This window comes from Telmatherina bonti (genome assembly GCF_933228915.1).
Source record: "Telmatherina bonti genome assembly, chromosome: 15".
NCBI classification, from domain to species: domain Eukaryota; kingdom Metazoa; phylum Chordata; class Actinopteri; order Atheriniformes; family Telmatherinidae; genus Telmatherina; species Telmatherina bonti.
The window spans coordinates 11,479,649-11,501,100 of NC_136613.1; the positions used below are offsets into that span (position 1 = coordinate 11,479,649).

The following is a 21,452-nucleotide window of genomic DNA, read 5'->3' on the forward strand; positions in this document are numbered from 1 at the left end:
GTTTCTTTTGTTACGGTTGGTCAGGTCTTTCCGTCGCATCAGAATCACACAGTAATACACTTTGCACTCCACAAATCCGACAAAAACACATAGTTTTGTAAAATCTATGCAGCTTATATGGACATTAATAAGGCTACATTTATACAGAAAAGGTGCTCTCATTCACATGTTTTTATATTTCCCAATTTTTGACATGTTTAAATAAAACACGATAGATAAAACATGTCAGAAAAGAGGAGTCGAATGCGCCGCATTAAGACTAACATTTGTGTAAACCATTTCCAGAGTGTTGCTTTGCTTGAACAATTACAAACCGTTTCAGCCATTTTTTTTAAAAAAAATTATTTTTTTTTATTAAACTCTTTCGGTACAGTTTTTAACCGTCCCATAACTCATTTCCATCCTTTCACTCAGGATTATGCAGAATTAGACATAAAATGTAATTATGGGTCAAACTCTGAGGACATTATTGGGTTTTGATGTACAGAATACATAGTTTTATAGAAATACACTTTAAGGTTTACACACATTAATACCAGTGGTTGCAGATCTCATGAGATTGACATCTACGTGGGGAAATGTTTGCACATCACAGTTGTAAACTGTGAATTGTAGCACAATGTGGATGGTTTCAGTGTCATGGCTGCTTGTGTGCAGCAGCTTCATTGTTTTCCCAGAGCTGAATATAGACTTGAAGGATCTTTTTAATGCAGATCTGATGACTGACGAGAATCAGGACTTAAGTTCTTTCCAGCCTTAAATCTCTTTTGTACCTTTTAAAAGTGAAATAAATCTGAAGGTTAGTGTTGAAACATCAGTTGTTAGTTTTTTGGTTTACACTGCTTTATACTTTTCTAATATTTTGTGTATCGCTTGATATGGATACATTTAGGACAGTTGGAGCAAAGCCAATATCAGTGGCGTGTTTGACAAGTCGGTCACACCTGCTGCTGTTCTTCTAGTGTTACTGTGTTGGTGGAGGTGTGGTTTCTTTGTCCCACCTTGGGTGGGAACACGATAAATATGAAGATAAATATAGTCACAATGTCATGTGTAGAGTTTTTAATCTGAGGGTTGCTGCCTGAAATCGATTAATGAAGAAGACTGAGACTGGAAACAGTGGATAGGTGAAGGGTTACAAATATGATCTCAAATATTTACTCTCTTAATAAAGATGAACTTGATGGACATTTGTTATCGGGATGAATGAAGGAAAGTTAGTGAGATGCTGCCGACTCACGCAAACAGTTTTTATGCCAGTAACCTTCTAAATTGATTAATGTACTTTTACACCATTTTTAAATACTTTTCTGGACTAAACCCACACTGGGTAGGTCCAGTCCCCTCCCCTTGTACACAAATTTATCTGGACCGTAACAAGTGTCAGACAGCTTCTATTCAAACAGTCATTATTCCCCCGACACGCTTATTTACAATATTCATGAGTTATAATTAGTTGTCGCACATGATGTTAGCAGTGTGTCAGTGAGAGGTGGCCTTATCACCACAGAGCCACATTTCAGGAACGGCCACATTTGCAGTCGCTGCTGCTCCACAGACTCTTTACTTCATTAGTGTTTCCAGTTCTCAGGCCCCCCCCCCACCTCCTTTCACTCCATTCCTCATAAAAATAGAATTCATTTCCGAGCCCAGACTCCATCTTTATGCAGTAAAAGTGATGAATCCCCTATCTCGCTACTAATTGTATTTTCTGCCATTTTATTTGCCAATAAAAAAATTTGTTAGTTCACCGCCCCCCCCCCCCCCCCCCCCCCCCCACCTTCCTTCTTTAGGAAATACTGCCAGGAGGGGCAGGACATTTTTATTGTGTGAAAGTGAGGGTGGAATGTGGAGAAATATGGTGTCGAGCTCGGGTTTGGAGACGGGAGTTGATGGCGGGGGGTTGTGCACGGTTGTTGGACTCACTAATAGATGGAAATGAACTCCAACATGCATCTGAGACTTGAGGAACAAATGATACAGCATCGGTGGCCTGGGGCTGTATTTGGAAATGAAAAATGGCAGCAACTCGATTGGCAGATGAGTTTAGAATTACAATAACAAATTTTCGTCTTATGTTCGTCGGTCCGACTCTGCTCTTTTTTGTTTTTTTCAATATTCAAGTAATATCAAGGAAAAATCACACCATTCTTGCCTTTCATGGGGAAAAACCATGTTACAAAATTCCTGAAAGTAGATAACGTTCATTATTTGGTATTTAGTGAAGCTGTGAATTCACCACACAGATTTGTGAGCAGCCTTTAAAACAAGCAACAAGTTACCTTGGCACAAGTCCTGTCAACAAATAAACTACTTTTGATTTTTTTTTTTTAAAAAAAAACATAAACTTTGTATTTGAGTTTCTTTTCGAGGAAATTCTCAGTTGGGCAAACTTTGAGGCTTTGTTTATCAGATCTTCTTGCTAATAGAAAGCAAGTGAATATGTTGGGGGGGAAAAAAAGCTGGTTTAATGAGTTTTATGTGCGAAACAAAAAAGAAAATTAAGTTTTGTAATGTAAATGTCAGTAAATGTAAATTTTATTTGGCTGAGTACAAACGTATACATTAAAGACACATTACGTAACTTTCTGACCTTAAAATATCACATTCTGGACATGTTCGATGACATATTGACATCTATTATGTACGTTTCTAGCTGCTGTTGCCCTGCAGCGTCCCGAAGCTAAGAAAGAACAACTTTTACATCCGGTACGCGATGCGATGCTGCAGCACAGTTTTGCTTCACGCTGTTGGCTGTTTTGAACACGCAACGTTTCTGATTCAGCAAAGAAATGCAAGAAGATTAAAAGAGATAAAAAAGAGGCAAAACAAGAGTCATCATAAGAATGTCTCCTGAGCTAGCAGGTCAGGTAGGATGCAAGATGGATGCAGAATTAGTCGACAATAGGGGGTGTGTGACGGGAAAATAGTTAAAGTTCTGTCGTGTCTCTTTAAAATGTGATGTTCATCAGGGTTTGTATTTGTTTTAATTCCTGTAAAAGTTTCTGAAGATTTGTTTAAACAAATTTTATGCTAAAGTATTTCATTTGCTCTTTTACAGTGAAGTTTAACACAACTATTGAAACACTTAAAAGATCAGGTTGTGGCAGTTAGACTGCACTAAGAAGAGCGTAGGACAATAAAAATGTACTAAGTAGGGGCTCTGATAAAAACACGAGCTCCACAGTTCATCCTCATTTAGTTGCTCGTAGTTTAGAGGTTCACTGTTAGGAGCAGAGAGGAGCAATGTGAGGAAGAGGATGTTGAGGGAGAACTGGTATTCTCACAGGCTGTGTGAGAGTGTGGCTTTGTTCCAGAGTGGTGTGAAGAAGAATAAGAGATGGACAGGGAGAGGAGGAGGAGGAGGAGGAGGAGGGTGGCACTTTTTTGGTGAAGGTCAACGGGTTAAGCCCATGGGGATTCTTGGAGATGGGGCCCTGCCGAAAAAATGGTAATTTTCTAAGCCATGAATCATCGGAAAGGCATCCGTCTCCCTGTGCTTGAATATGTGTGTGTGTGTGTGTGTGTGTGGGTGTGTGTGTGTTTACAATGACGTCATGCCATTAGTCTCCAGGCTGTCACAGGCTGACAGGCAGAAGCTGTGGAGGAGCTGTGTTTTCATTGCAACAGGCAGATTGATGGACCGCTGTGGAGGGGGCGGAGCTGCTCTCTGAGTGGCAGGTGACATGTTGGATTTCATGTTGCCGACTGTCTGCAAACTGTTTGACAGTGGTCATGTGACTGCAGAATGGGATTAGTGCAACACACATACACACTTTTTTTTCATTGTATAGAAAAAAGTTTAATTCTAATCATTTTGTATTATTACACCCGTCCCTCCCTCCTCTCAGTCTGAGGCAGGTTAATTGAAAGGCTCTGCTTTGGGAGACAGGGAGATGAGCTGTAGCTATCAATATGGGCCAGAGCCTCTTACAGGTGTTGCCGGCTGGAGGAGGCTAAATAAAGCTTCATGAATTTGTTTCCATCTTGCCTTTAACCTTCACTTGCAAAGGGTGACAAGTTTTATTTGGATTTATTTTTATCTAATCATTGGTCTACTCAGTATATACCAGTATATTCTGTAAACAGAAGTTAAAATACATCCAAAGTTCCAATAAAATCAGGATGTTGCATAAAATGTCAATAAAAACACTCTAGTGTTATGCAAACCCTTTCTAATGGGGCTGTGATGATATGCTTTTGTCCCGATTTGATTCTGATTTTTTTTTGGTGCTGATTAGATTTAAATTGCAATTCTCACAATTCTTTGATATTGTTGATTTTTGTGGCCTAAATAAACAAACAAAGTCCCAAACAAAGTCCCAAACTTTTTTGCAGACCATCATTCTCCTGCTATAATGGCCAAGAAGACAAGTAAAAAGATCAATAAAAACAATCAAAATCACAAAAAATTTATAATAGATTATTTATATATATTTGGGAAAAAATTTTTTTTTTTACCAAAATAATCAATTTTAAAATTGTGAAGCAAAAACTATAATCAATTTTTTTTAATGGATTTTCCCACCCTACTTTCTAACCCATATTTGATTGAATACACTACAAAGACAAGATATTTAATGTTTAAACTAAACTTTTCTCTCTTTTTTCTAAATATTAACTCGAATCAAATGTCTGCAACATGAAGCAACAATGCCGTGACAGGGGCATGTCTACCACTGTGTTGCATCACCTTTTGTTTCACTCAAGCATTTGAAAACTGAGGACATTAATTGTTGAAGCTTTGTAGGTGGAATTCTTTCTCATTGTTCTTTTGCTTAACAGTCCGAGGTCTCCGTTGTTGTATTTTGTGCTTCATAATGCACCATACATTTTCTGTTGGAAGCAGGCTCAGACTGCAATATAACATACAAAATATACTGCTGAAAAATGCAAAAATTGCTTTTTGGCTTTACTGTATTGCCGTATGTTTTGTTTGTGGTTTTGAATGAGTGCCATGGCTGAAGGTGCTGCACATAATAGAACCATCTGCTCCAGATACCTCCTCCTTGAGAAGACTGTCACTTGTAAAATGAAACGGTTAAGAACGGTGCCACTAAATACTAAGGATTGTTTGCTTCAGTGATGCGTAATGTGTCTTGCTGTCTTTTGGAGACACCACAGGATGTGTCTTTGGGTCATCAACTGTTTAAAGTTATTACCTGTAAGGTATCATGAATTGAAGGAATTGCTAAAAAATGAAAAAATGTCCAAATTTAGTTTAAAAAAGAAAAGTCTATTCTGAAAAGATTGATTATTTTTACACACGCTGACATTGTGGCATGAAACAAAGAAAAGATGTAAACTAAGCTTTGAGTTGACACAGCTTGTGAAAGTAAGGCAGCAGTTGTTGACCTTGTCTATTGTCTTTGTTGTGGTTTTACTCAGAACGGTCATGTGGTATCATCACTTTATTATGTCTCTGATGGAAGCTATCTAATCACATTGGCTGCATCCAGAACAAGAATGATGTTTAAAATGAGTAGGAGTGTTTTGGCAGTAGAAGCCAAAAAAACAAAAAACAAACGATAACTGACTATAAAAGCAAGACCCCAGAAATCCCGGGTTAATTTGTTGATGTTTGTCTTGTTCATTAGGTTGTGGATACTACTGTTCAGTCTGCTGTTTTTCATTCATTAGCAAGAAATTATGCAGCAGCTAATCATCCAAAATCACAAGCTTCCATTCCTCCAAGCGCATTTGATAAACCCTCATGATTTGAGGACAAAAAGGATTCTGTTCACATATTCAGAGGATAGAAGCTCTGCATTTTATCCCTACGACGGTTTTGGCATATATATTACGTTCTGACTGTCTTAAATTTTCTTTATCTCTATTTAAATTCTAAAAGTGAAACATTCTCTGAAATGAGAGAGTAGGAAATGTGATTAAATAAAAACTGTCATTTTGCACAGTCTTGAGGCTAAACAATTTGAAGCTCTTCTGCTGAGCTGTAATTAAAGCAAAATGAGGATACAGACAGCAGTGTGAGTGATATCACTACAGGACAAACTCACTGAGGATAAAATGACACTGTCCAAGACTGCTCATTCAGGTGGTAAAGATGAGTTTTGACTCATTTAACTCAGTTTTAAGTTCATTTAATTTATTTCTTAGTCTAAGAAGTTTGTTTAGAGTGACCCAGATCAGCATCAAGTCTCTTTATCAGTGGGAGCTTTCACTAAATCTTTGGATCACAACTGGCCAAATGTCCTGGAAGGATTGTTTTTAGATTATTTTTCCCACTAAGAAGAATAATATACCTTTTGGGAGTCAGAGAAATGTGGACAAGCACAGGAAGTAATGTTATATTAAAGCAGACTTGTAGCTAACCTTCTTGCTGTGGCAGCAGGATGAGAGAAGCTGGGGAGAAGTTTGGTGAAATGAGTCCAGCGACATACATCAGGGGCTCCTCTGGCACCTGCTCACACACCATTCATGCCAAGTGAGGGGCATCTCGCAAACCTCTTAACAAGAGCCAGCGTAGGACTGATGGCCAAGCAGCCCGTGTGTGTGTTAGCAGTAGTGTGTTAGCAGTAGTGTGTTTGCAGCGCAGTCGTGCAGTGCCGCTGCCTGCATCCATAATTAAGCCCAGGACATAACCATCAACAGGAATATAATTGGCTCGTAGGAGTGATGGGGGGGGGGGGTTGTGGAGTGGAGGTGAGTGCTGCGAACTTTGAGAGAGAGGAAGAAAGAGGAAAGCCATTTACATGCTAATGCTGTCCTCAGTCCTTCAGCTGCCTCGCTGCATGCCTTGCCCGCAACCCAAGAATGGGCACTTAGCTGGCAAGGCCGTCGCCGTGTTTACTCAATAAACAAACAGCCGTGAGTTTAAAGTCCTTTCATGCAGCTTTATGAGACTTCCTACAGTATTTGTAACAGCCAGTTGTTGCTTCCCTGCTGAAGTGTCCTACATACATGGCCGGCGGCTTTTGCGGGAATCTTTCTCATCCCTTTGTCATCTTTTGTTTGTTTCCTAGGCGACGGAGTGGGCACCGGATGAGGAAACCAGGAAGTCCTGTCAAAGCAAAGGCAAAACAGAGGTAACCTCGATCACGCCACCAATTACAGTTGTTCATGTCGGCTCTATCTGCCTCACAGCAAGGCCATTATGATATCTTCTTGCCGTTGTGGCAAGGTCCTTGTGGGTGTCTTGGAAAAGTTCTGCAAAGACCCTTGAAGAGCCTTTTTTGGAACTTTTTTTTTGCTGGCATTAAATAGACAAAGTTAGAGGAAAGGAAAATGTGCGTCAGAGGGCCGAGGGTGACATAACAAGACACCAAGAAGCACTGTTTCTTTCAAACGTCTTACTTAGATTTTTTTGTGATTGCAACATCATCTCCCACAGTGCCTATAGAGGAAAAACTGACTCTAAATGCACAAAACAATTTTCTGTGAAATCCTGCTTCTTTGCAATTACATCAGTTCTTAGCATCAAAGGCCAATAAATCAATTTCATGCTTTTGTTAAAACAGATTTGACTCTTTTTGCTGAAACTCGTATTTGACTTGCTGTAGAGCCTTTGTCGATGCCACAAATACGTCTCCATTTAGTTGCCAACTGTTATTCATATTTCGGAACAATACACCGAGAATCAAAGGCTACAGACACCGGATTACACGCCGATCTACCGCCAGAACACTCAGTCTTTTGTTCCTTTTAGAAATCTGTACAGAGTTATTCATGGAAGCAGCACTCCTCTTCGCTCTGCAGAAACTTTGTAAGTGGCTTTTTTTCTTCTTTGCAGATCGAATGTCAGAATTACATACGAGTCCTGCTGGTGAACAAGACCGAGGTCATGACCTGCGGCACCAATGCTTTCCAGCCATTATGCATCACCAGAGAGGTACAGTTAAGCTGCAGCGCAGTTAAGTTTGTAATTCACACATTTTCTGTAATCTCTCCCATTCTAACTCTGTCTCCATCTTTCTCTCCATTTCAGGCGGGCAACATTAGCAAAGTGCTGGAGCGTGTAAATGGCGTGGCACGCTGCCCGTATGACCCTCGACACAACTCTACGGCCGTCGTGACAGAAAGTGGGGAGCTGTACGCCGCCACTGTCATTGACTTCTCAGGCCGTGACCCGGTCATATACAGAAGCATGGGCGGATTGCCACCCCTGCGCACTGCCCAGTACAACTCCAAATGGCTCAACGGTACAGTAATACCACACGCTCTCCAAAAACAAGGCGGCTTCTTTGAAATGTGCAGTAACAAGAGCAAGTGTTTGAAATAGAAAATGTCTAGAAAATGTGCAGAGGAAATGATCAGCAGTTTGAAAAGCGAACAAGCTGTTACCCATCAGTCCATGTTTTCTGTTTCACTCTCAGGTGAGAGAGTTCTAATCTTGGAGGAGAAGTGATCTGATCCAGTCTAAACCCTGGCTGGATTTTCAGATAATCCACACAAAAGTTGTTTTAAGAACCTCTGAAAAGTCCTGCTGTTTCTTACAACATTTTCTTAGGCCTCTTTGGAACCACTGTGGGCCAAGTCTGCACTTTGTACTTCCAGCACAATCACCTATTTTGTTATAACCCAGAGGGATCGATTCAACTGAGGCTTTTAGAAAGGATTACAAAGACTGTTTGGGTTTGAAGTTGTGTGTGGAACACACAGCCCAGGTTGAGCATAGGAATCAGTCGGGTTTATGAAACGGTGGAAACATAAAATGCTGTCTATCCTACTCGTGTTGGTGTCTTAATCTCCATGCTGCTGACACAGTGTCTTTTCCTGTGAACACACTGCAGCAGAAATTTCCTGCACACACACCCTGACTCCAGCAGAAATGTGGACGGGCCCTCGACTGAGAGAGGCTGTCATCAAGTGGCTTTGATGCAACGTGCAAAAAACACACGGATAACTGGATTCATGGAGGGTGCACAGAATGGTGAAGTGGGGGGAGTTATTTTAAGCAAATGTGCTTTTGGAAGTAAAGGTCAGATTCATTTTGTGTGTCAGACAATGAGAGATGACTAATACCTGGTGCACTTTCATAGCTTGCATGGATGTGGAACTCTCCCGCTGTAGCTGTGCAGAAGAGGAGCTGCTTTCTATAGAAAAATATCAGATTATTTAATGATGCATTTAGTGGCATGACTTTATTTTACATTGTTGCCTAATGAATCTGTCCAGTTTTCACAAATCTAAATGTTTAGCGGTGGCTTCCTGTGTGGAAGTAAGCAGTCAAATAGTAAACAGCAAAAGGCTTCATCTGCTCATTTTTCATAGGAATTGGAAAGAAAAAGTAGAACTAAAAGTTGTGAAAACAGTGTGCCTATAATAATCACCTAAACATATATATATAAAATAACCTTATTTTGCAAGTTTCTCAGTTTTTAATCTGACTGATTAAAAGTTTCAGGTGTATGATGGGTTCAGCCGTAACCAAACAAAGCATCCATACTTTTAGGATTTAACCTGCAGTCATTTTTGTGCCATCAGCTGCCAATGACCCTGCTACCACCTCAGTCTTCATGGTCATTTCAGCTGCTCTCTCTGACTCTGATAATGGAGAAAAATATTGTTTACAAGTTCTGCATCATTGGATAATCTTTCTTTTACAAGTAATAAGACCAAAAACTTCAACAGCAACACTGCAGGACTTTTTGCACCCTGGTAACCCCCTAACGAAGGCAGATTCAGCATCTGTTTTGCATAGCCTTCCTCTGATAAACCTGCTCTTGAATTTCTTTGCTGAATCAGCCATGGTGTGCTTGTTGTGTATGTTGATATCCAGTGGCTGGCTTGTGCGCCATAAAGCAAAGCACAGCTGTCATGTGATGCTCCAGGCTGGAAGACAGTGGTGAAATGCGATTTGTCAGACCAGAGATGCTGCAGGGCAACAACATTTCCTAAAATGTGCCTAATGAGTGACAATGTGGCATCAAAATGAGTTTTATGATCAGAAACATGTGAAGTGATGCTTTAAGGACAATGAACAGTGCATGAGAGTGAGATGATTGTCATTAAACCCTTAAATGTAATTACAACAACAATTCTGCTATAATATCTGTCTTTCAGGAAACATTTGGTCACAACCTCAGTCACAAGTGCTAAATTAATAAATTGCATCACTCTTGTTAAATGTTCCAGGTCACTGGAAGATTGTTTGTTTGTTTGTTTTCATTATTTAAACTAAGAATAACGTGACTGAACAATCTATGTAGAGCGATAATGCATTGCTTGGTAATGTCAAATACAGAAGAATGAACACATCCTCTCTTTAATCACTGAAGTTTTTAACACCAGACACAAATTGTTAGTAAATGTGATCCTTCATTTACAAAAGGAATTTTTCTGAAGCTGGCATTTTTTAGTGCGGTGCTTATAAATGAGCTAATTATTGAGCTATAATGTGGCAACGTGTACTTCATTAGAAGGAAGTAGTTCCTTGAGTTGTACTTGCATTTGGTCAGAAAAAAGGAGTGGATGCAGAGGAGAAGGAGGAATGGAAAAGTGGAGTGCAAAGAGAAGACAGGCGAGGCTGAAGATGCATGTTTGTGGGTCTTGATGGGGGGTGAGAGAGAGTTGAAGAGCAGGGAGGAGGAGGATGAGGAAGAAGCAGAGAAGATGGACTGAGGAGTCAGTGAGCGATGTAATTATTCCTCACAGCACGGAGAGGGTGAAATTACAACACACAGCATGCGTCGCACCATGCAGGCACCCTGCCTGTGTGTGCATGCGGGTGTGTACTTGTGTCAGAGTATTTAGACAGTATCCGAACTGTGTGTGCTTTCATGTGAGCTGCAGATGTGTGTGTGTGTGTGTGTTTGCCTTTAAACTACATGCAGGCAGAAAGAGAGCATGTGAAGCAGGGTGAGTCAGAGGAAGCTGAGTAACAAAGTAAGCGTCCACATCAGCATAATCACAGCTGGGAAAGCACACATGTTGCCCCCCCCCCCCCCACCTCAGCACTCACAGCCTGTCTTCCTCCGTGGCTGATTCTGGACGGTGATGGAACAGCATTCCCAGTGGATTTGGGGTGTGAATGAAAATCTCATTTCCAGTTCTAAGCCAATCCAGTTTAGGAGAGCTGCAGGTAGGGGGGGGGGGGGGGGGGGGGGGGGGGGTCTTGGATCTAATCTATCCCTTCTCTTATTGGATTGGTAGCCTGCCAGGTGCTGACCAACTGTTTCCCATCAAGCATCTAAATGTCACAAGGAACTAAAGAGTTGCCTGTGAAACATTCTAAAGAATGTGTGTGTGTGTGTGTGTGTGTGTGTGTGTGTGTGTGTGTGTGCTGCTTGCACACACAACCAGATATTAAGTGATGTTGCTGTTGTTCTTTTTAAGCTTTCTCTCAGCTTTTACGTTTGGCACATCCAGTATCATATATAAGTCCTAAAAATGGAGCAAAAGAAAACAGAATATTTCAGACTCCAACCTTCCGGTTTTCGTTGTGTCAACACACAAGCTGGACTTCTGCCATCGGCTGCAGCTACTTCAGTGTTCTGCTGAAGAATAACTAAGCTTCAGGAGGTTTGGGAATTGAACCAGCTTCTCAGCGGTTCATAGAGAATCCACTCCGCCACCTGAGCCTCAGCCACCTTCAACTCCAAGCTGGCAAGATTCTTTAAATTAACATGTTGTTGAAAAATAACTTAATATGCATGCAGAGGAAACCAGAACAAAAGATGGAATTTGCTTCTTAAAACTCAAGTCTAGCATTAAAATCAGGTACAGCAGGAACACCCAATTTTGGTCCTTGAGGGCCTCCATGCTGCTGGTTTTGGATGTTTCCCTGCTTCAACACAAATGAATAGCTTATTAAAATGTTTGTTAGGAACCTGAAAAGCTGTTGGAGAGGTCCTTTTATTTTGAATGGTGTGTCTTGAAGCATGGAAACGTCTAAAACCTGCAAGATGGCGGCCCTCAAGGGCCGGAATTTGGCATCCCTCAGGTTTGAATGTTTAATTAGTTTTGCTTTGCTGTGCATATATGCCAACTGACTTGTTGACACCCTGCTGTCTTCCAACCGTGTTTATCCAACACTCTTCAAATCTGGACTATATAAAATTAGTCTGCTGATTGCAGCCGATGGAAGTCCTGTAAAGTTTTCATGATTTATTTTAGGTTTTAATTCAATGTTTCTCCACTTAAATCGTTGTTACTAGAAAGTCAAGTGCCTCTAACTGCATGGCTAGCCGTTCCTTGACGGCAGGGGTGTCAAACTCCAGTCTTTGAGGGTAACTATGCTGTAGGTAGGTCAGCTTCTTTATAATACCGGATTAATTTCAGTTGTCTATGTTGGAGCAGGGCAAGAACTAAAACCTGCAGAACAGCAGCCCTGCTCCATAGTAAGTATAGATGAATAGCTAAATGACATATATAAACATGCACATTTGAGCATCTTGTCCTGTTTGGAAACTGGAAAGCATAACTCTGCATCAGTCACTCCTGCAGCATTTCTGTCTGTAATTAAGACACATTTCTCTTGCTGCTGTGATTGTTTGTGATCCGAAGCATCATGTCATGTTACTCCTCCAGCGCCCAGCCCACCTGTCAGATTGTACAATCTGTTTACCACTCCACAAGTTATCAGACAAGGAGGGAAAAAAAGGAAGCTGTGCGTCACATTCTTACCCACCAGATTCGGTTAAGTTATGCAGAATCTGTCAGCTCTACATGCCCTTCGGATGACATGTGTAAGCATAAACACTGCATCCATGGATCAGCTCACGCATTATGGTACATTATCCAGCTGATACTCACTTTTAATGATTTGGATCCTTTGCTCAGCATGTATCTATGAGGAAAAAAACCTATTTTCTCATCAGCTTCTGTTCTGCCACTTGTAAACATGTGAGACACCACTTGCTTATTCATCTGCATGCTTGTTAGCAGCAATTAACCCACTGAATAGGGAATTATATTACATAATCTCATCTAAAGTTTTTTATTCAGATAGAAATACTAAATTATACCTTTGGGTGTTGTGCATAATGAATTGGATGCGTTATGTTTTTGTAAATGGTAAAATTGCTTGTTGTTTGAAATGCAGAGTGACCTCCAGTTCATTAAATGTAAAGCAGCTAAGTTAATTAGATCACCTGCTAAATTAGCCAGCACCGCTTAAAATGTTCCATATTTGTGTAGATTAATCAGAGCAGGAGGACTTCTGAAGCCGCTTCTTCTTTAATAAAACCTGATTAAAGCTTAAAATAAAAACCAAACCAAGTCCACATCCCTCCTCCAGCTGATTGTGTCTTTGTCTTTTTGTGGACCACAAGTGGTTTCATCCGCCCCACAGTCTGAAGCACAGATTGTTTTTATCACTTATGTGAAATAAAATTAGGCGGCTGCTGGGCCGTTTTGCCTTCAGCTCTGTTTCAACATTTCATTCTTTTGTTTAAAAAAAGAAAAGAGTAAAATATAAAGGTCCTGGGGTGCATTCCAGCACGGTTAACAGGTTATTTTAACTGTGTGGGTGTGCGAGTGAGAGACTGTTGGCAATGTCGGCGTCTATTTCTTTTTTTTTCTACTTAATGCATGCATGCATGCAAATTAGCGTTGTCTTATTTCATTTGCGCTTGCGTGCACGTGTCCGAGTGTGAGATCACTTACAATAAATGAGTTCCAGCAGATAACTCTCCGGCAAGAGCAGCAGTCTTGTTTTCTTTGTTTGTTTTCACACGCAACTGTCTGACGGAAGAAAACAGCAGCAGAAAAACAAATCTTGAATGTGTCAAAACAGCGTGAGCGTTTCCGTTTGTAATATTCCGCTTCAAAAATGTCACGAGAAGGTAGTGAGAAGAAAGGGCATCCTCCAGAGTTTTACCAAGTGACAAGCAGTGGCTGCAGGAAATGTTTCATTCTTAGGATTATAAATTATCTTTAAATAAATAATCATTTTTATATTCACTAATTCAATCTTCTTTTTTTTTTTCTTTTTACGTTTGCTGATGCAAATACACTTAGAAAGGAAACTGTTTAAAGAGGAGGATGCCATGGCCCCAAGCTTCAGTCTCTGGTTATGGGATTCACACTCATCTAGCTGAGCTGTCCATCACCCTGACAGAACCTCTTTATTTTTTAAAGACACATCTGTACATTTCTCATGATTTTTCCATCCAGTCCTGGCAGAATTATGTGAAACCATAAATGAGCTCACCAAGTTTTACAGGCATCATTTAAAGGCTGAGCATCACGAAATATTGAGTTACAAATTATCTAAGATCTCCTGACTGATCTGCTCGGACATCTCCAGCTGGTACATACCGTGTAAATCTGCATGACTAGATGCGGAAACAAAGTAATGATATGTTTGTTAGTTGCATTTCTTTAAGATAAAGCAGATGTTTATGTTGGAGCATTTTCTCTTTGCCCAGCAATAAATTAGTATTCAGTGATGAGTCATGTGCTTGCAACGACTGACAGTAACGTCCCTGTTATTCAGTCCCCTTTACCTTTTTTATAACCCATGCAGACGGAGGAGCTATATATCATTTCCTGTGTCACCCAGGGTAATAAAGGCAGCACGGGTATCCAGTTAAACAGACATGGATTTCATGGATTTACCATCAAAACATCAGACAGATTTATTAGAAACCGTTTTTTCTTATTCTCCCTCTGCAGCTTCTCCTCTTATTTACACATTTGACATTGAGGCTCCTTTCCAGACCATCTTAAACAGGAGTCCAACTGTAGAGTTTCCAAGTTTTTATTGCAATCAATAATGAGAACAAAGGTCAAAGCAACAATGTCAGCAAGATATATGCTGCAAATATATATATATATATATATATTTATTTTATTTTTTTTTTTTTTTTGCCCCCTTTGGAGTCCTGATAATGACCACCTTCCCTCTTTCTCCCCACAGAGCCCCACTTCATCTCAGCGTACGACATCGGCCTCTTTACCTTCTTCTTCCTGAGGGAGAACGCAGTGGAGCACGACTGTGGCAAGACGGTCTACTCCCGCGTGGCCCGAGTGTGCAAGAATGACATTGGTGGGCGGTTTCTCCTGGAAGATACCTGGACCACATTCATGAAGGCGAGGCTTAACTGTTCCCGCTCCGGAGAGATTCCCTTCTACTACAACGAGCTGCAGAGCACGTTCTTCCTGCCCGAGCAGGACCTCATCTACGGCATCTTTACAACTAATGTGTGAGTGGATATCTATCACTGCAGCAGTTACATTTGCGCACCGAGTTAATCATCGTAGAGATTTTTCTGATTTTTATCATGTAGCTGTGTTTCTCTTTGAAAAGCTGCCAACATGTTGTGCAGTTTGGTTTCTGCTGCATTGACTGACAGATCTGTTGATTGCAGGTCTGCAACAAAAGTCCAGGATAGTGCCTCTGTCTGCAACCCCTCCACCATCACACACACACACACACACACACACGCGCGCGCGCGCACGCCTTTGTAGCAAGTATTGCAGAGACAGAGAGGTTCTCTCACATCCTTTGAGGTTTGTGCAAGTAGGAATCTATGGCTTTGCTGCGACTGAAATATCAGCTGACTAACTGCACTGAATATTGATAAATCCATGGGGCTCTCTATGGTGCTAAAGTAGCTGACAGATTTGTGATTTGTAGTATTTTCCTTCTCTTATTTTTGATCTTTTTTGGTTTTGTTTTGATCTGTAATGTTCTCAAAACTTTTTTCTTACAATACTAAATTGAAAAGGACATTGTTACTGACATAACACTGTCATTTAACCTACTTATTTTGTTTTTAGAGCTTTCACAGTTTGTACAGTATAGAATAAAGCTAATATAACGAACAGACAAAAAGCACTGCATGCCACATAAAAAGTGACATGTTGTAATTTAAAGAAACAAAATGTCTGGTAGTTGCTGCTGGGTAAGACATTGAATGCAGAAAAAGATTGAGGTTTAGAAGACAAACTCTAAGAAGTAGTAAAACTTTATATTTTTTACATATAAATTATGTAAACTTTTGTATTTTCTGATGTCATCTTGGGTCCCCCACCAACCCATCTTCCCTGCCTCCCACCAACCCAGCCCTTCTGCAAAACCTACTAAACTTGAACTTGTTGACAGGCTTTGCTATGCAATTGAAATTTTATTTTTATTAGCATGAAAAAATGTAAAAGCAACAGCTGCATGTGAAACGTTGATCCAGACATGTTGCCATAAAAAGCAACATGAGATCAATAAAGGTTTTAGTCAGGTGAACATGTGTGTACACACACAAGCATCAAGTATAGAAAATTAATGAGAATTTAGTCATAACAAGACAACAGTTCCTGATATGAAAGAGCACTCCAGATCCTTGGAAACTTATTATCTGTGAAGGCACATGCTGATGATTACCCCTGTTCATTACTCTGAGCGCTCTTTAACAGCTCATCTCTAACCTTGATTCTTACCATTTGGGATCATTAATCTTCTATTAACTTCACTATCAACCAGTATTTCTTTGCAGTCCCAAAATTGGCATTTGCACATTTTTCTCAAAGATTTTTTGCTAAGAAGATTAATTTCTGCAAACATGAGTAAAGTGTTAACCAGAAATGTTTGTATCTGATAAAACTGATTTAATAAGACTAGGAGCAGAAAATGCTTCCGCCAAGTATAAAACTCTTGATATTTATCACCGCAATTGGATATTTGATTAAAACAAATGTAGATATGAGCAACTACCCTTTAAGATGATTTCCTCAAGTCTGTTAGACCTTAATTCAGATGATTAATGGTCCTACTTGATTAGATGCTGAGGACCTGAGGCAACAAGTGGCCTCTGGGCCAGAACCTTTGTGTAGATATCCTGTAGTGATTCAAAATGACCTAAAAGACTTGCAAAATAATTGCAAAATGAGGCAAAAAGAAGAAAGAATCTAGTCTGTATCCAGAGCTCCAACCTGTTATAACCCTCCTATAGCTCTGCTGTGCAGAAGGTGAACATAAAAACATTTCAGCAGAAAATGTCACACGGCAGCATTTGTTTGAAGTGAAATGTAAAGCACGTCCTACTGCTGAGCTAAGAGAATGCACATCTCCAGCAGTACTTGCTGCAGCTGTGCTGAAGAGGCCTTTCACTGCCAACATGAATATTAATGGCGGGAACTTTGACAAACATAAACCAAAACACTTCATCTTCTTTTCATTCAGCTTTTTGATTTCATCACTCGGTCTGTTGCTCCAACATGTCTTCACCTATGCAATGAGACGCGGTGTTTCCTTAGTTTAAAGCCTCCCTGCTGCTGCTAATGATCGGTGTGGATGCATGGCGCTCCACACTGTGCTCTGTGCACACACTGACTCACTGCTGTTTGATTGCTCCTGTTTGGAGGGGCTGCTGCACACTTCATTACAGAGAGGAAATGCTAAGATCCAAAGTGTGCATGCTGGAGATTTCTTCCTTCCTTTAAAGTTAAAGTACAATTGCATCTCATTTACATCTAACTAGAAGATGAAAGTGTGCACATGGGTTTGGTCAGTCAATCGAACACTTCTGTCAGAAAAGATTTCATGGAAGATATTAGTGATATTTGGCAGATAGATATCCATTTTGTTCCGTCACTGTCAACTCAGAGTTTTCCCTCGCTTTGATTATCAGCATATTGAGGGAGAGGAACATTTTTGCATCGATGGCTTCGACTTTTTAAAACTACGTTTAGTTTCATCATTTAAATGAGTCTTCTGACATTTTGACTGAGTTCGTCTTTCAGCTTTTCCCACAGGGAAAACAATCAGTCTCAAATGGAAAATAGATGCCAAAATACTCCTGTTCTTTAGGCATGAAGGGCCACCTTCAGTACTTTTTAAATTAGTTTAGCCGTCCTGGAGCTAAGACTCCAAAACCAGCAAATGATTGTCAAGAGTGTCTGTTCTGCTTGAGAACAAAAGTTATTGTTTGAGCTTCTGTTTTTTTTTTTTTGTTTGTTTTGTTTTGTTTTTTACACCAGGTTGTGTTTCTTTGTTGAACATTTCCTAAATGTTTAATCTGGGAAGCATCTTAACTGCCCAGATAACTGTAAAAAACAAGGCTTATTTTCACTTGTACAACATGTCACCCAAAGTACAGCTATATGAGAACATAGATCAGCATAGTTTCCCTGCAAATTAAGCCCCAACATACATAAACCTCTCCTCTTGACTTAGCTAATGACGAACATTTTATGACCCAAAACATGGTATAACTGTTGTTGTTTTTTTTAAACTAACTAACTATAAATGACATGAAGCCAAAAGGACTAAATAATCTGATTAAAAGAAACATGTGACCTTAAACCCATCAGTCCTGATATGGCTTTAATATTTAGTTTAACACATCTCATGTGAGACTTTTAAAAGTTGCCACTAAATGCTTCCAGTGTGGTAGAGTTTTGTACGGATGATGCTGTGTGTGTGTGCATGTGAAGCGTGCACGTGTGTGGAAGTGCAGTTGTTGGTATTCAGATGTATTCTGTGTTCTGTCAGGGGAGAAGTTGAATCCTGTCTCTCACCTTCTGCTCGCTCACCTGTTAAGCTGCCAGCATTTGACACTACATGGCTGCTTCCCATCAGCCTGCTGCCATTTGTAGTGATGGAAGGAGCGAGAGAGCAGGAATTAGGAGAGAGGCGAATGAACTGAGAAGCTGGGAGGACGGAGAGAGTGGGAGGTGAAGGAAGCGGGCAAAGACAAGAAGGAGCAATGGCAAAAATTCTCGCGCTCCAAGTCTTTGTCTTTCCTCCATTGTTGCTTCGCTGTTGTCCGAAGGGACTCATCGGCCCTGCCTCCAAAACTGCTTCGCTCATTGGCCTTGGATATGTTAATGCAATCACCATAAACACTGTCTCCATCTGTCTGGCCTAAATTGAACAGGCTCACAGCTGCTCCCAGGAGTTCGGGCTGTGAAACAGAACAGGGAGAGTTGGAACAGAGTACTTATCTTTGTCTGCAAGCAGGTCCCAGACCTGTTTGGGACCTGTCACTGCAGTACTTTGTGAATGTCTTAGATGGCACTTAATTGTATTTGCACTGCTTCTATTTTAAAGAAGTGCATTGGTAAATTCTATAGAGAAGCACAAGACCTTTTTCCTTTGGCTTGCTTAAGGTGTTTTTTGTTTGTTTTTGCCTTATGCAAGATATGATGAACATAATCAAAGATAGAGACCGTTTTAGCTTGACTGACCAGCTGTTTCTTCTTCTAAAAAGGACACATATCTAATGTAATATAAACTGACATGAAAGAATAATTTCAGATGAAAGGAATTCCCCAAAAACCGTTTGACCAGATGACTTCCATTGTTTTAACTTCTACTAAACAATGACTACATTGTTACTGCAGCCATTTTGTGGCTTTGCCATGCATTGCTATTTTAGATAAGTTTGTTAACCCTAAAACACTTAGTGGCCTATTTTGATCTCATTTACTCTGTTTTGGGATATTTAAAAGGATGAAGTTATATGTTAAAAAAAACTAGTCAATCCCTTAAAGCCCTGGTAAGTCATGCAACGGGCTAAATGCCATGGAGTTTTTGTGTAAATTGGATATTTTCAGGTGATGGAAGGAGAGAAGCAAAACAAAGGCAATCTAAAAGCTTATTTTATTCTTATTGCCCCCTTTAAAGTTTGGAGAATTGCAAAAGAAAATGTAATAAAAGTTTGTCCTTACATGTTAACGATGGCCTTCATGGTTACACAACCCATGAAGGGAAAACAGGACATGAACAACGCAGCAGCTTTGGTCCTCCGTTTGCGCGTACACAAGATGCATTCAGGAGGAGCGCAGAGTGTAGGTCATCTCTGCGATTGACTTCATTGGAAGTGAAACAGTCTGGCAACAAAGGTACATTTCCAGTTCCAGTTCCACACATTCCTTTAAATTATATGGACAACTGAACCAAGAAGTCGACATTGTTTTACATGGGGCTGAGGCCGACTTCCTCCTGACACACTCCCAGGCCTCCTGACTGAGCGGGGGGGTCGAGTATGTCAAACACCTTTTACCTCATCTGGAGATCAGCATGCATGCCATCAGGAAACCACTGTGTTTGGTTTTATGATAATCCAGAGCATAAAAAGAGGACATTGTTTTACTGCTGTCTTCAGCAGCAAAGCAACTCTCTGAGGAAAGAAATGCTGTCACATTAGATAAATGGACAAAAAAAGTGGTCAATTACTAAATATTCTCCAACATTTCTTCAAAAGAAAGATGTGAAGGGGAAAACATTAAAGATGTGGCTGTGAAAGTCATATGTCAGGCAGGTATTACATCCCATCAGAATAAACCCATTGAAAGTCTTTTAATGAACTCTGTCTTTAGTGGCAAGGTCCTTCTGTCGTGGACTCAAGATTGTCCTGCAGGGACATCTAACCTGCCATTCTCTACTAATTATGAGCTTCCTTATCTATTTCTAGGTGCCTTCACTGACCCTCTATTTCACTAGCTGTTCCTCCATTCGAGCCTGATGTTAGGATGAAGGAATCTGAGACAAACAGCCTATTCATTTATTAGCCTACAGTTATAAGTGATTCATCATAAGTTTGTTCCAGGCAAAACTTTCAGATATTTATTTTCATCTTCCTACATGAAAAGCTTCTCTTCATTAATTCATCTTAGATGTTTCCAATTCTTCACGTTTTGTAGGTGCGCTATTCTGACGAGCACAAATGGTCTAATCTTGACTCCGAGGCAGGGGGGAATTCATCTTTATTTCATAAGTGTGGGCGAGATTGACACCAGTTGTGAAGGTTATGCAAGAAAAAAAATCTGTGGCTGTCCAACAGAGTTTTGAAAGACAAAAGTGTTTAAATTATACCTGATTTTCACAGTCAAACATAGAATACCCAGTTGGAAAAGTACAAATATTGGATTGTTTCTCACAGCCATAGAAATGGTTATTTTGCCACGATACAGCATTGGAAATGAGTCTTTTCCCCATCCACACACACATTTGAAGTTATTTTTATGACCAATCTGTCTTAACAGAAGCTTTAACCCTTGAACATTAATCGTGTCATAAGATGAAATGAACATTTTCATTTGATTATTAGGCAGAGCTCTTAATTATCACTCAGTCTTGGCTCACAAAGAGATTAAAATCCTTTCAATGCAATGAAACATGAAACGGAGTCAGCGGGATCAGATTTGACATGGAGGACGATACTCTCCTAAGAGAAGCTGAGGGAATAAAACTGCAATATTTCTGATTTTATACAATGTTCTCTTTACATCATATTGCTGACATCAAGTCTGACTCAAATTGAAGTGCAAGCCTCAAGTTAAAAGCTGGATCTGAGCTGAACGCAGCTGCTGGTATAGCAATGGATTTTTCCTTTTGCATTTGCTATTTTTCCTTTCTTTCCTCTGTCTCTGTTTCCATTTTGGTCCATTTTCACTGGACTGAAATTCCAGTAAAAATAGGCCAAGCAAAGCTTACATTGAAAAGTACCAGTACTACCAGTACTGCAATTTTTTCCTGATAGTTAAAACACCTGGTGTGTCATTCAGCCCCCCTGTTCTTGGGGTGTAGATGTATAGTTTACTTTAGGTGT

General features: G+C 40.2%; 1 protein-coding gene across 1 annotated transcript in view; it reads left to right on the plus strand.

Moving 5' to 3' along the window:
- The window catches only part of sema5ba (sema domain, seven thrombospondin repeats (type 1 and type 1-like), transmembrane domain (TM) and short cytoplasmic domain, (semaphorin) 5Ba), a 111,661-nt gene that overhangs the window by 44,370 nt on the left and 45,839 nt on the right, over window positions 1-21,452 (plus strand). Inside the window, exons 4-7 of the mRNA XM_079253892.1 lie at window positions 6,984-7,046; window positions 7,751-7,849; window positions 7,946-8,159; window positions 14,822-15,107. Of these exons, the coding sequence (XP_079110018.1) occupies window positions 6,984-7,046; window positions 7,751-7,849; window positions 7,946-8,159; window positions 14,822-15,107 (662 nt within the window). The remainder of the gene's footprint in view (window positions 1-6,983; window positions 7,047-7,750; window positions 7,850-7,945; window positions 8,160-14,821; window positions 15,108-21,452) is intronic.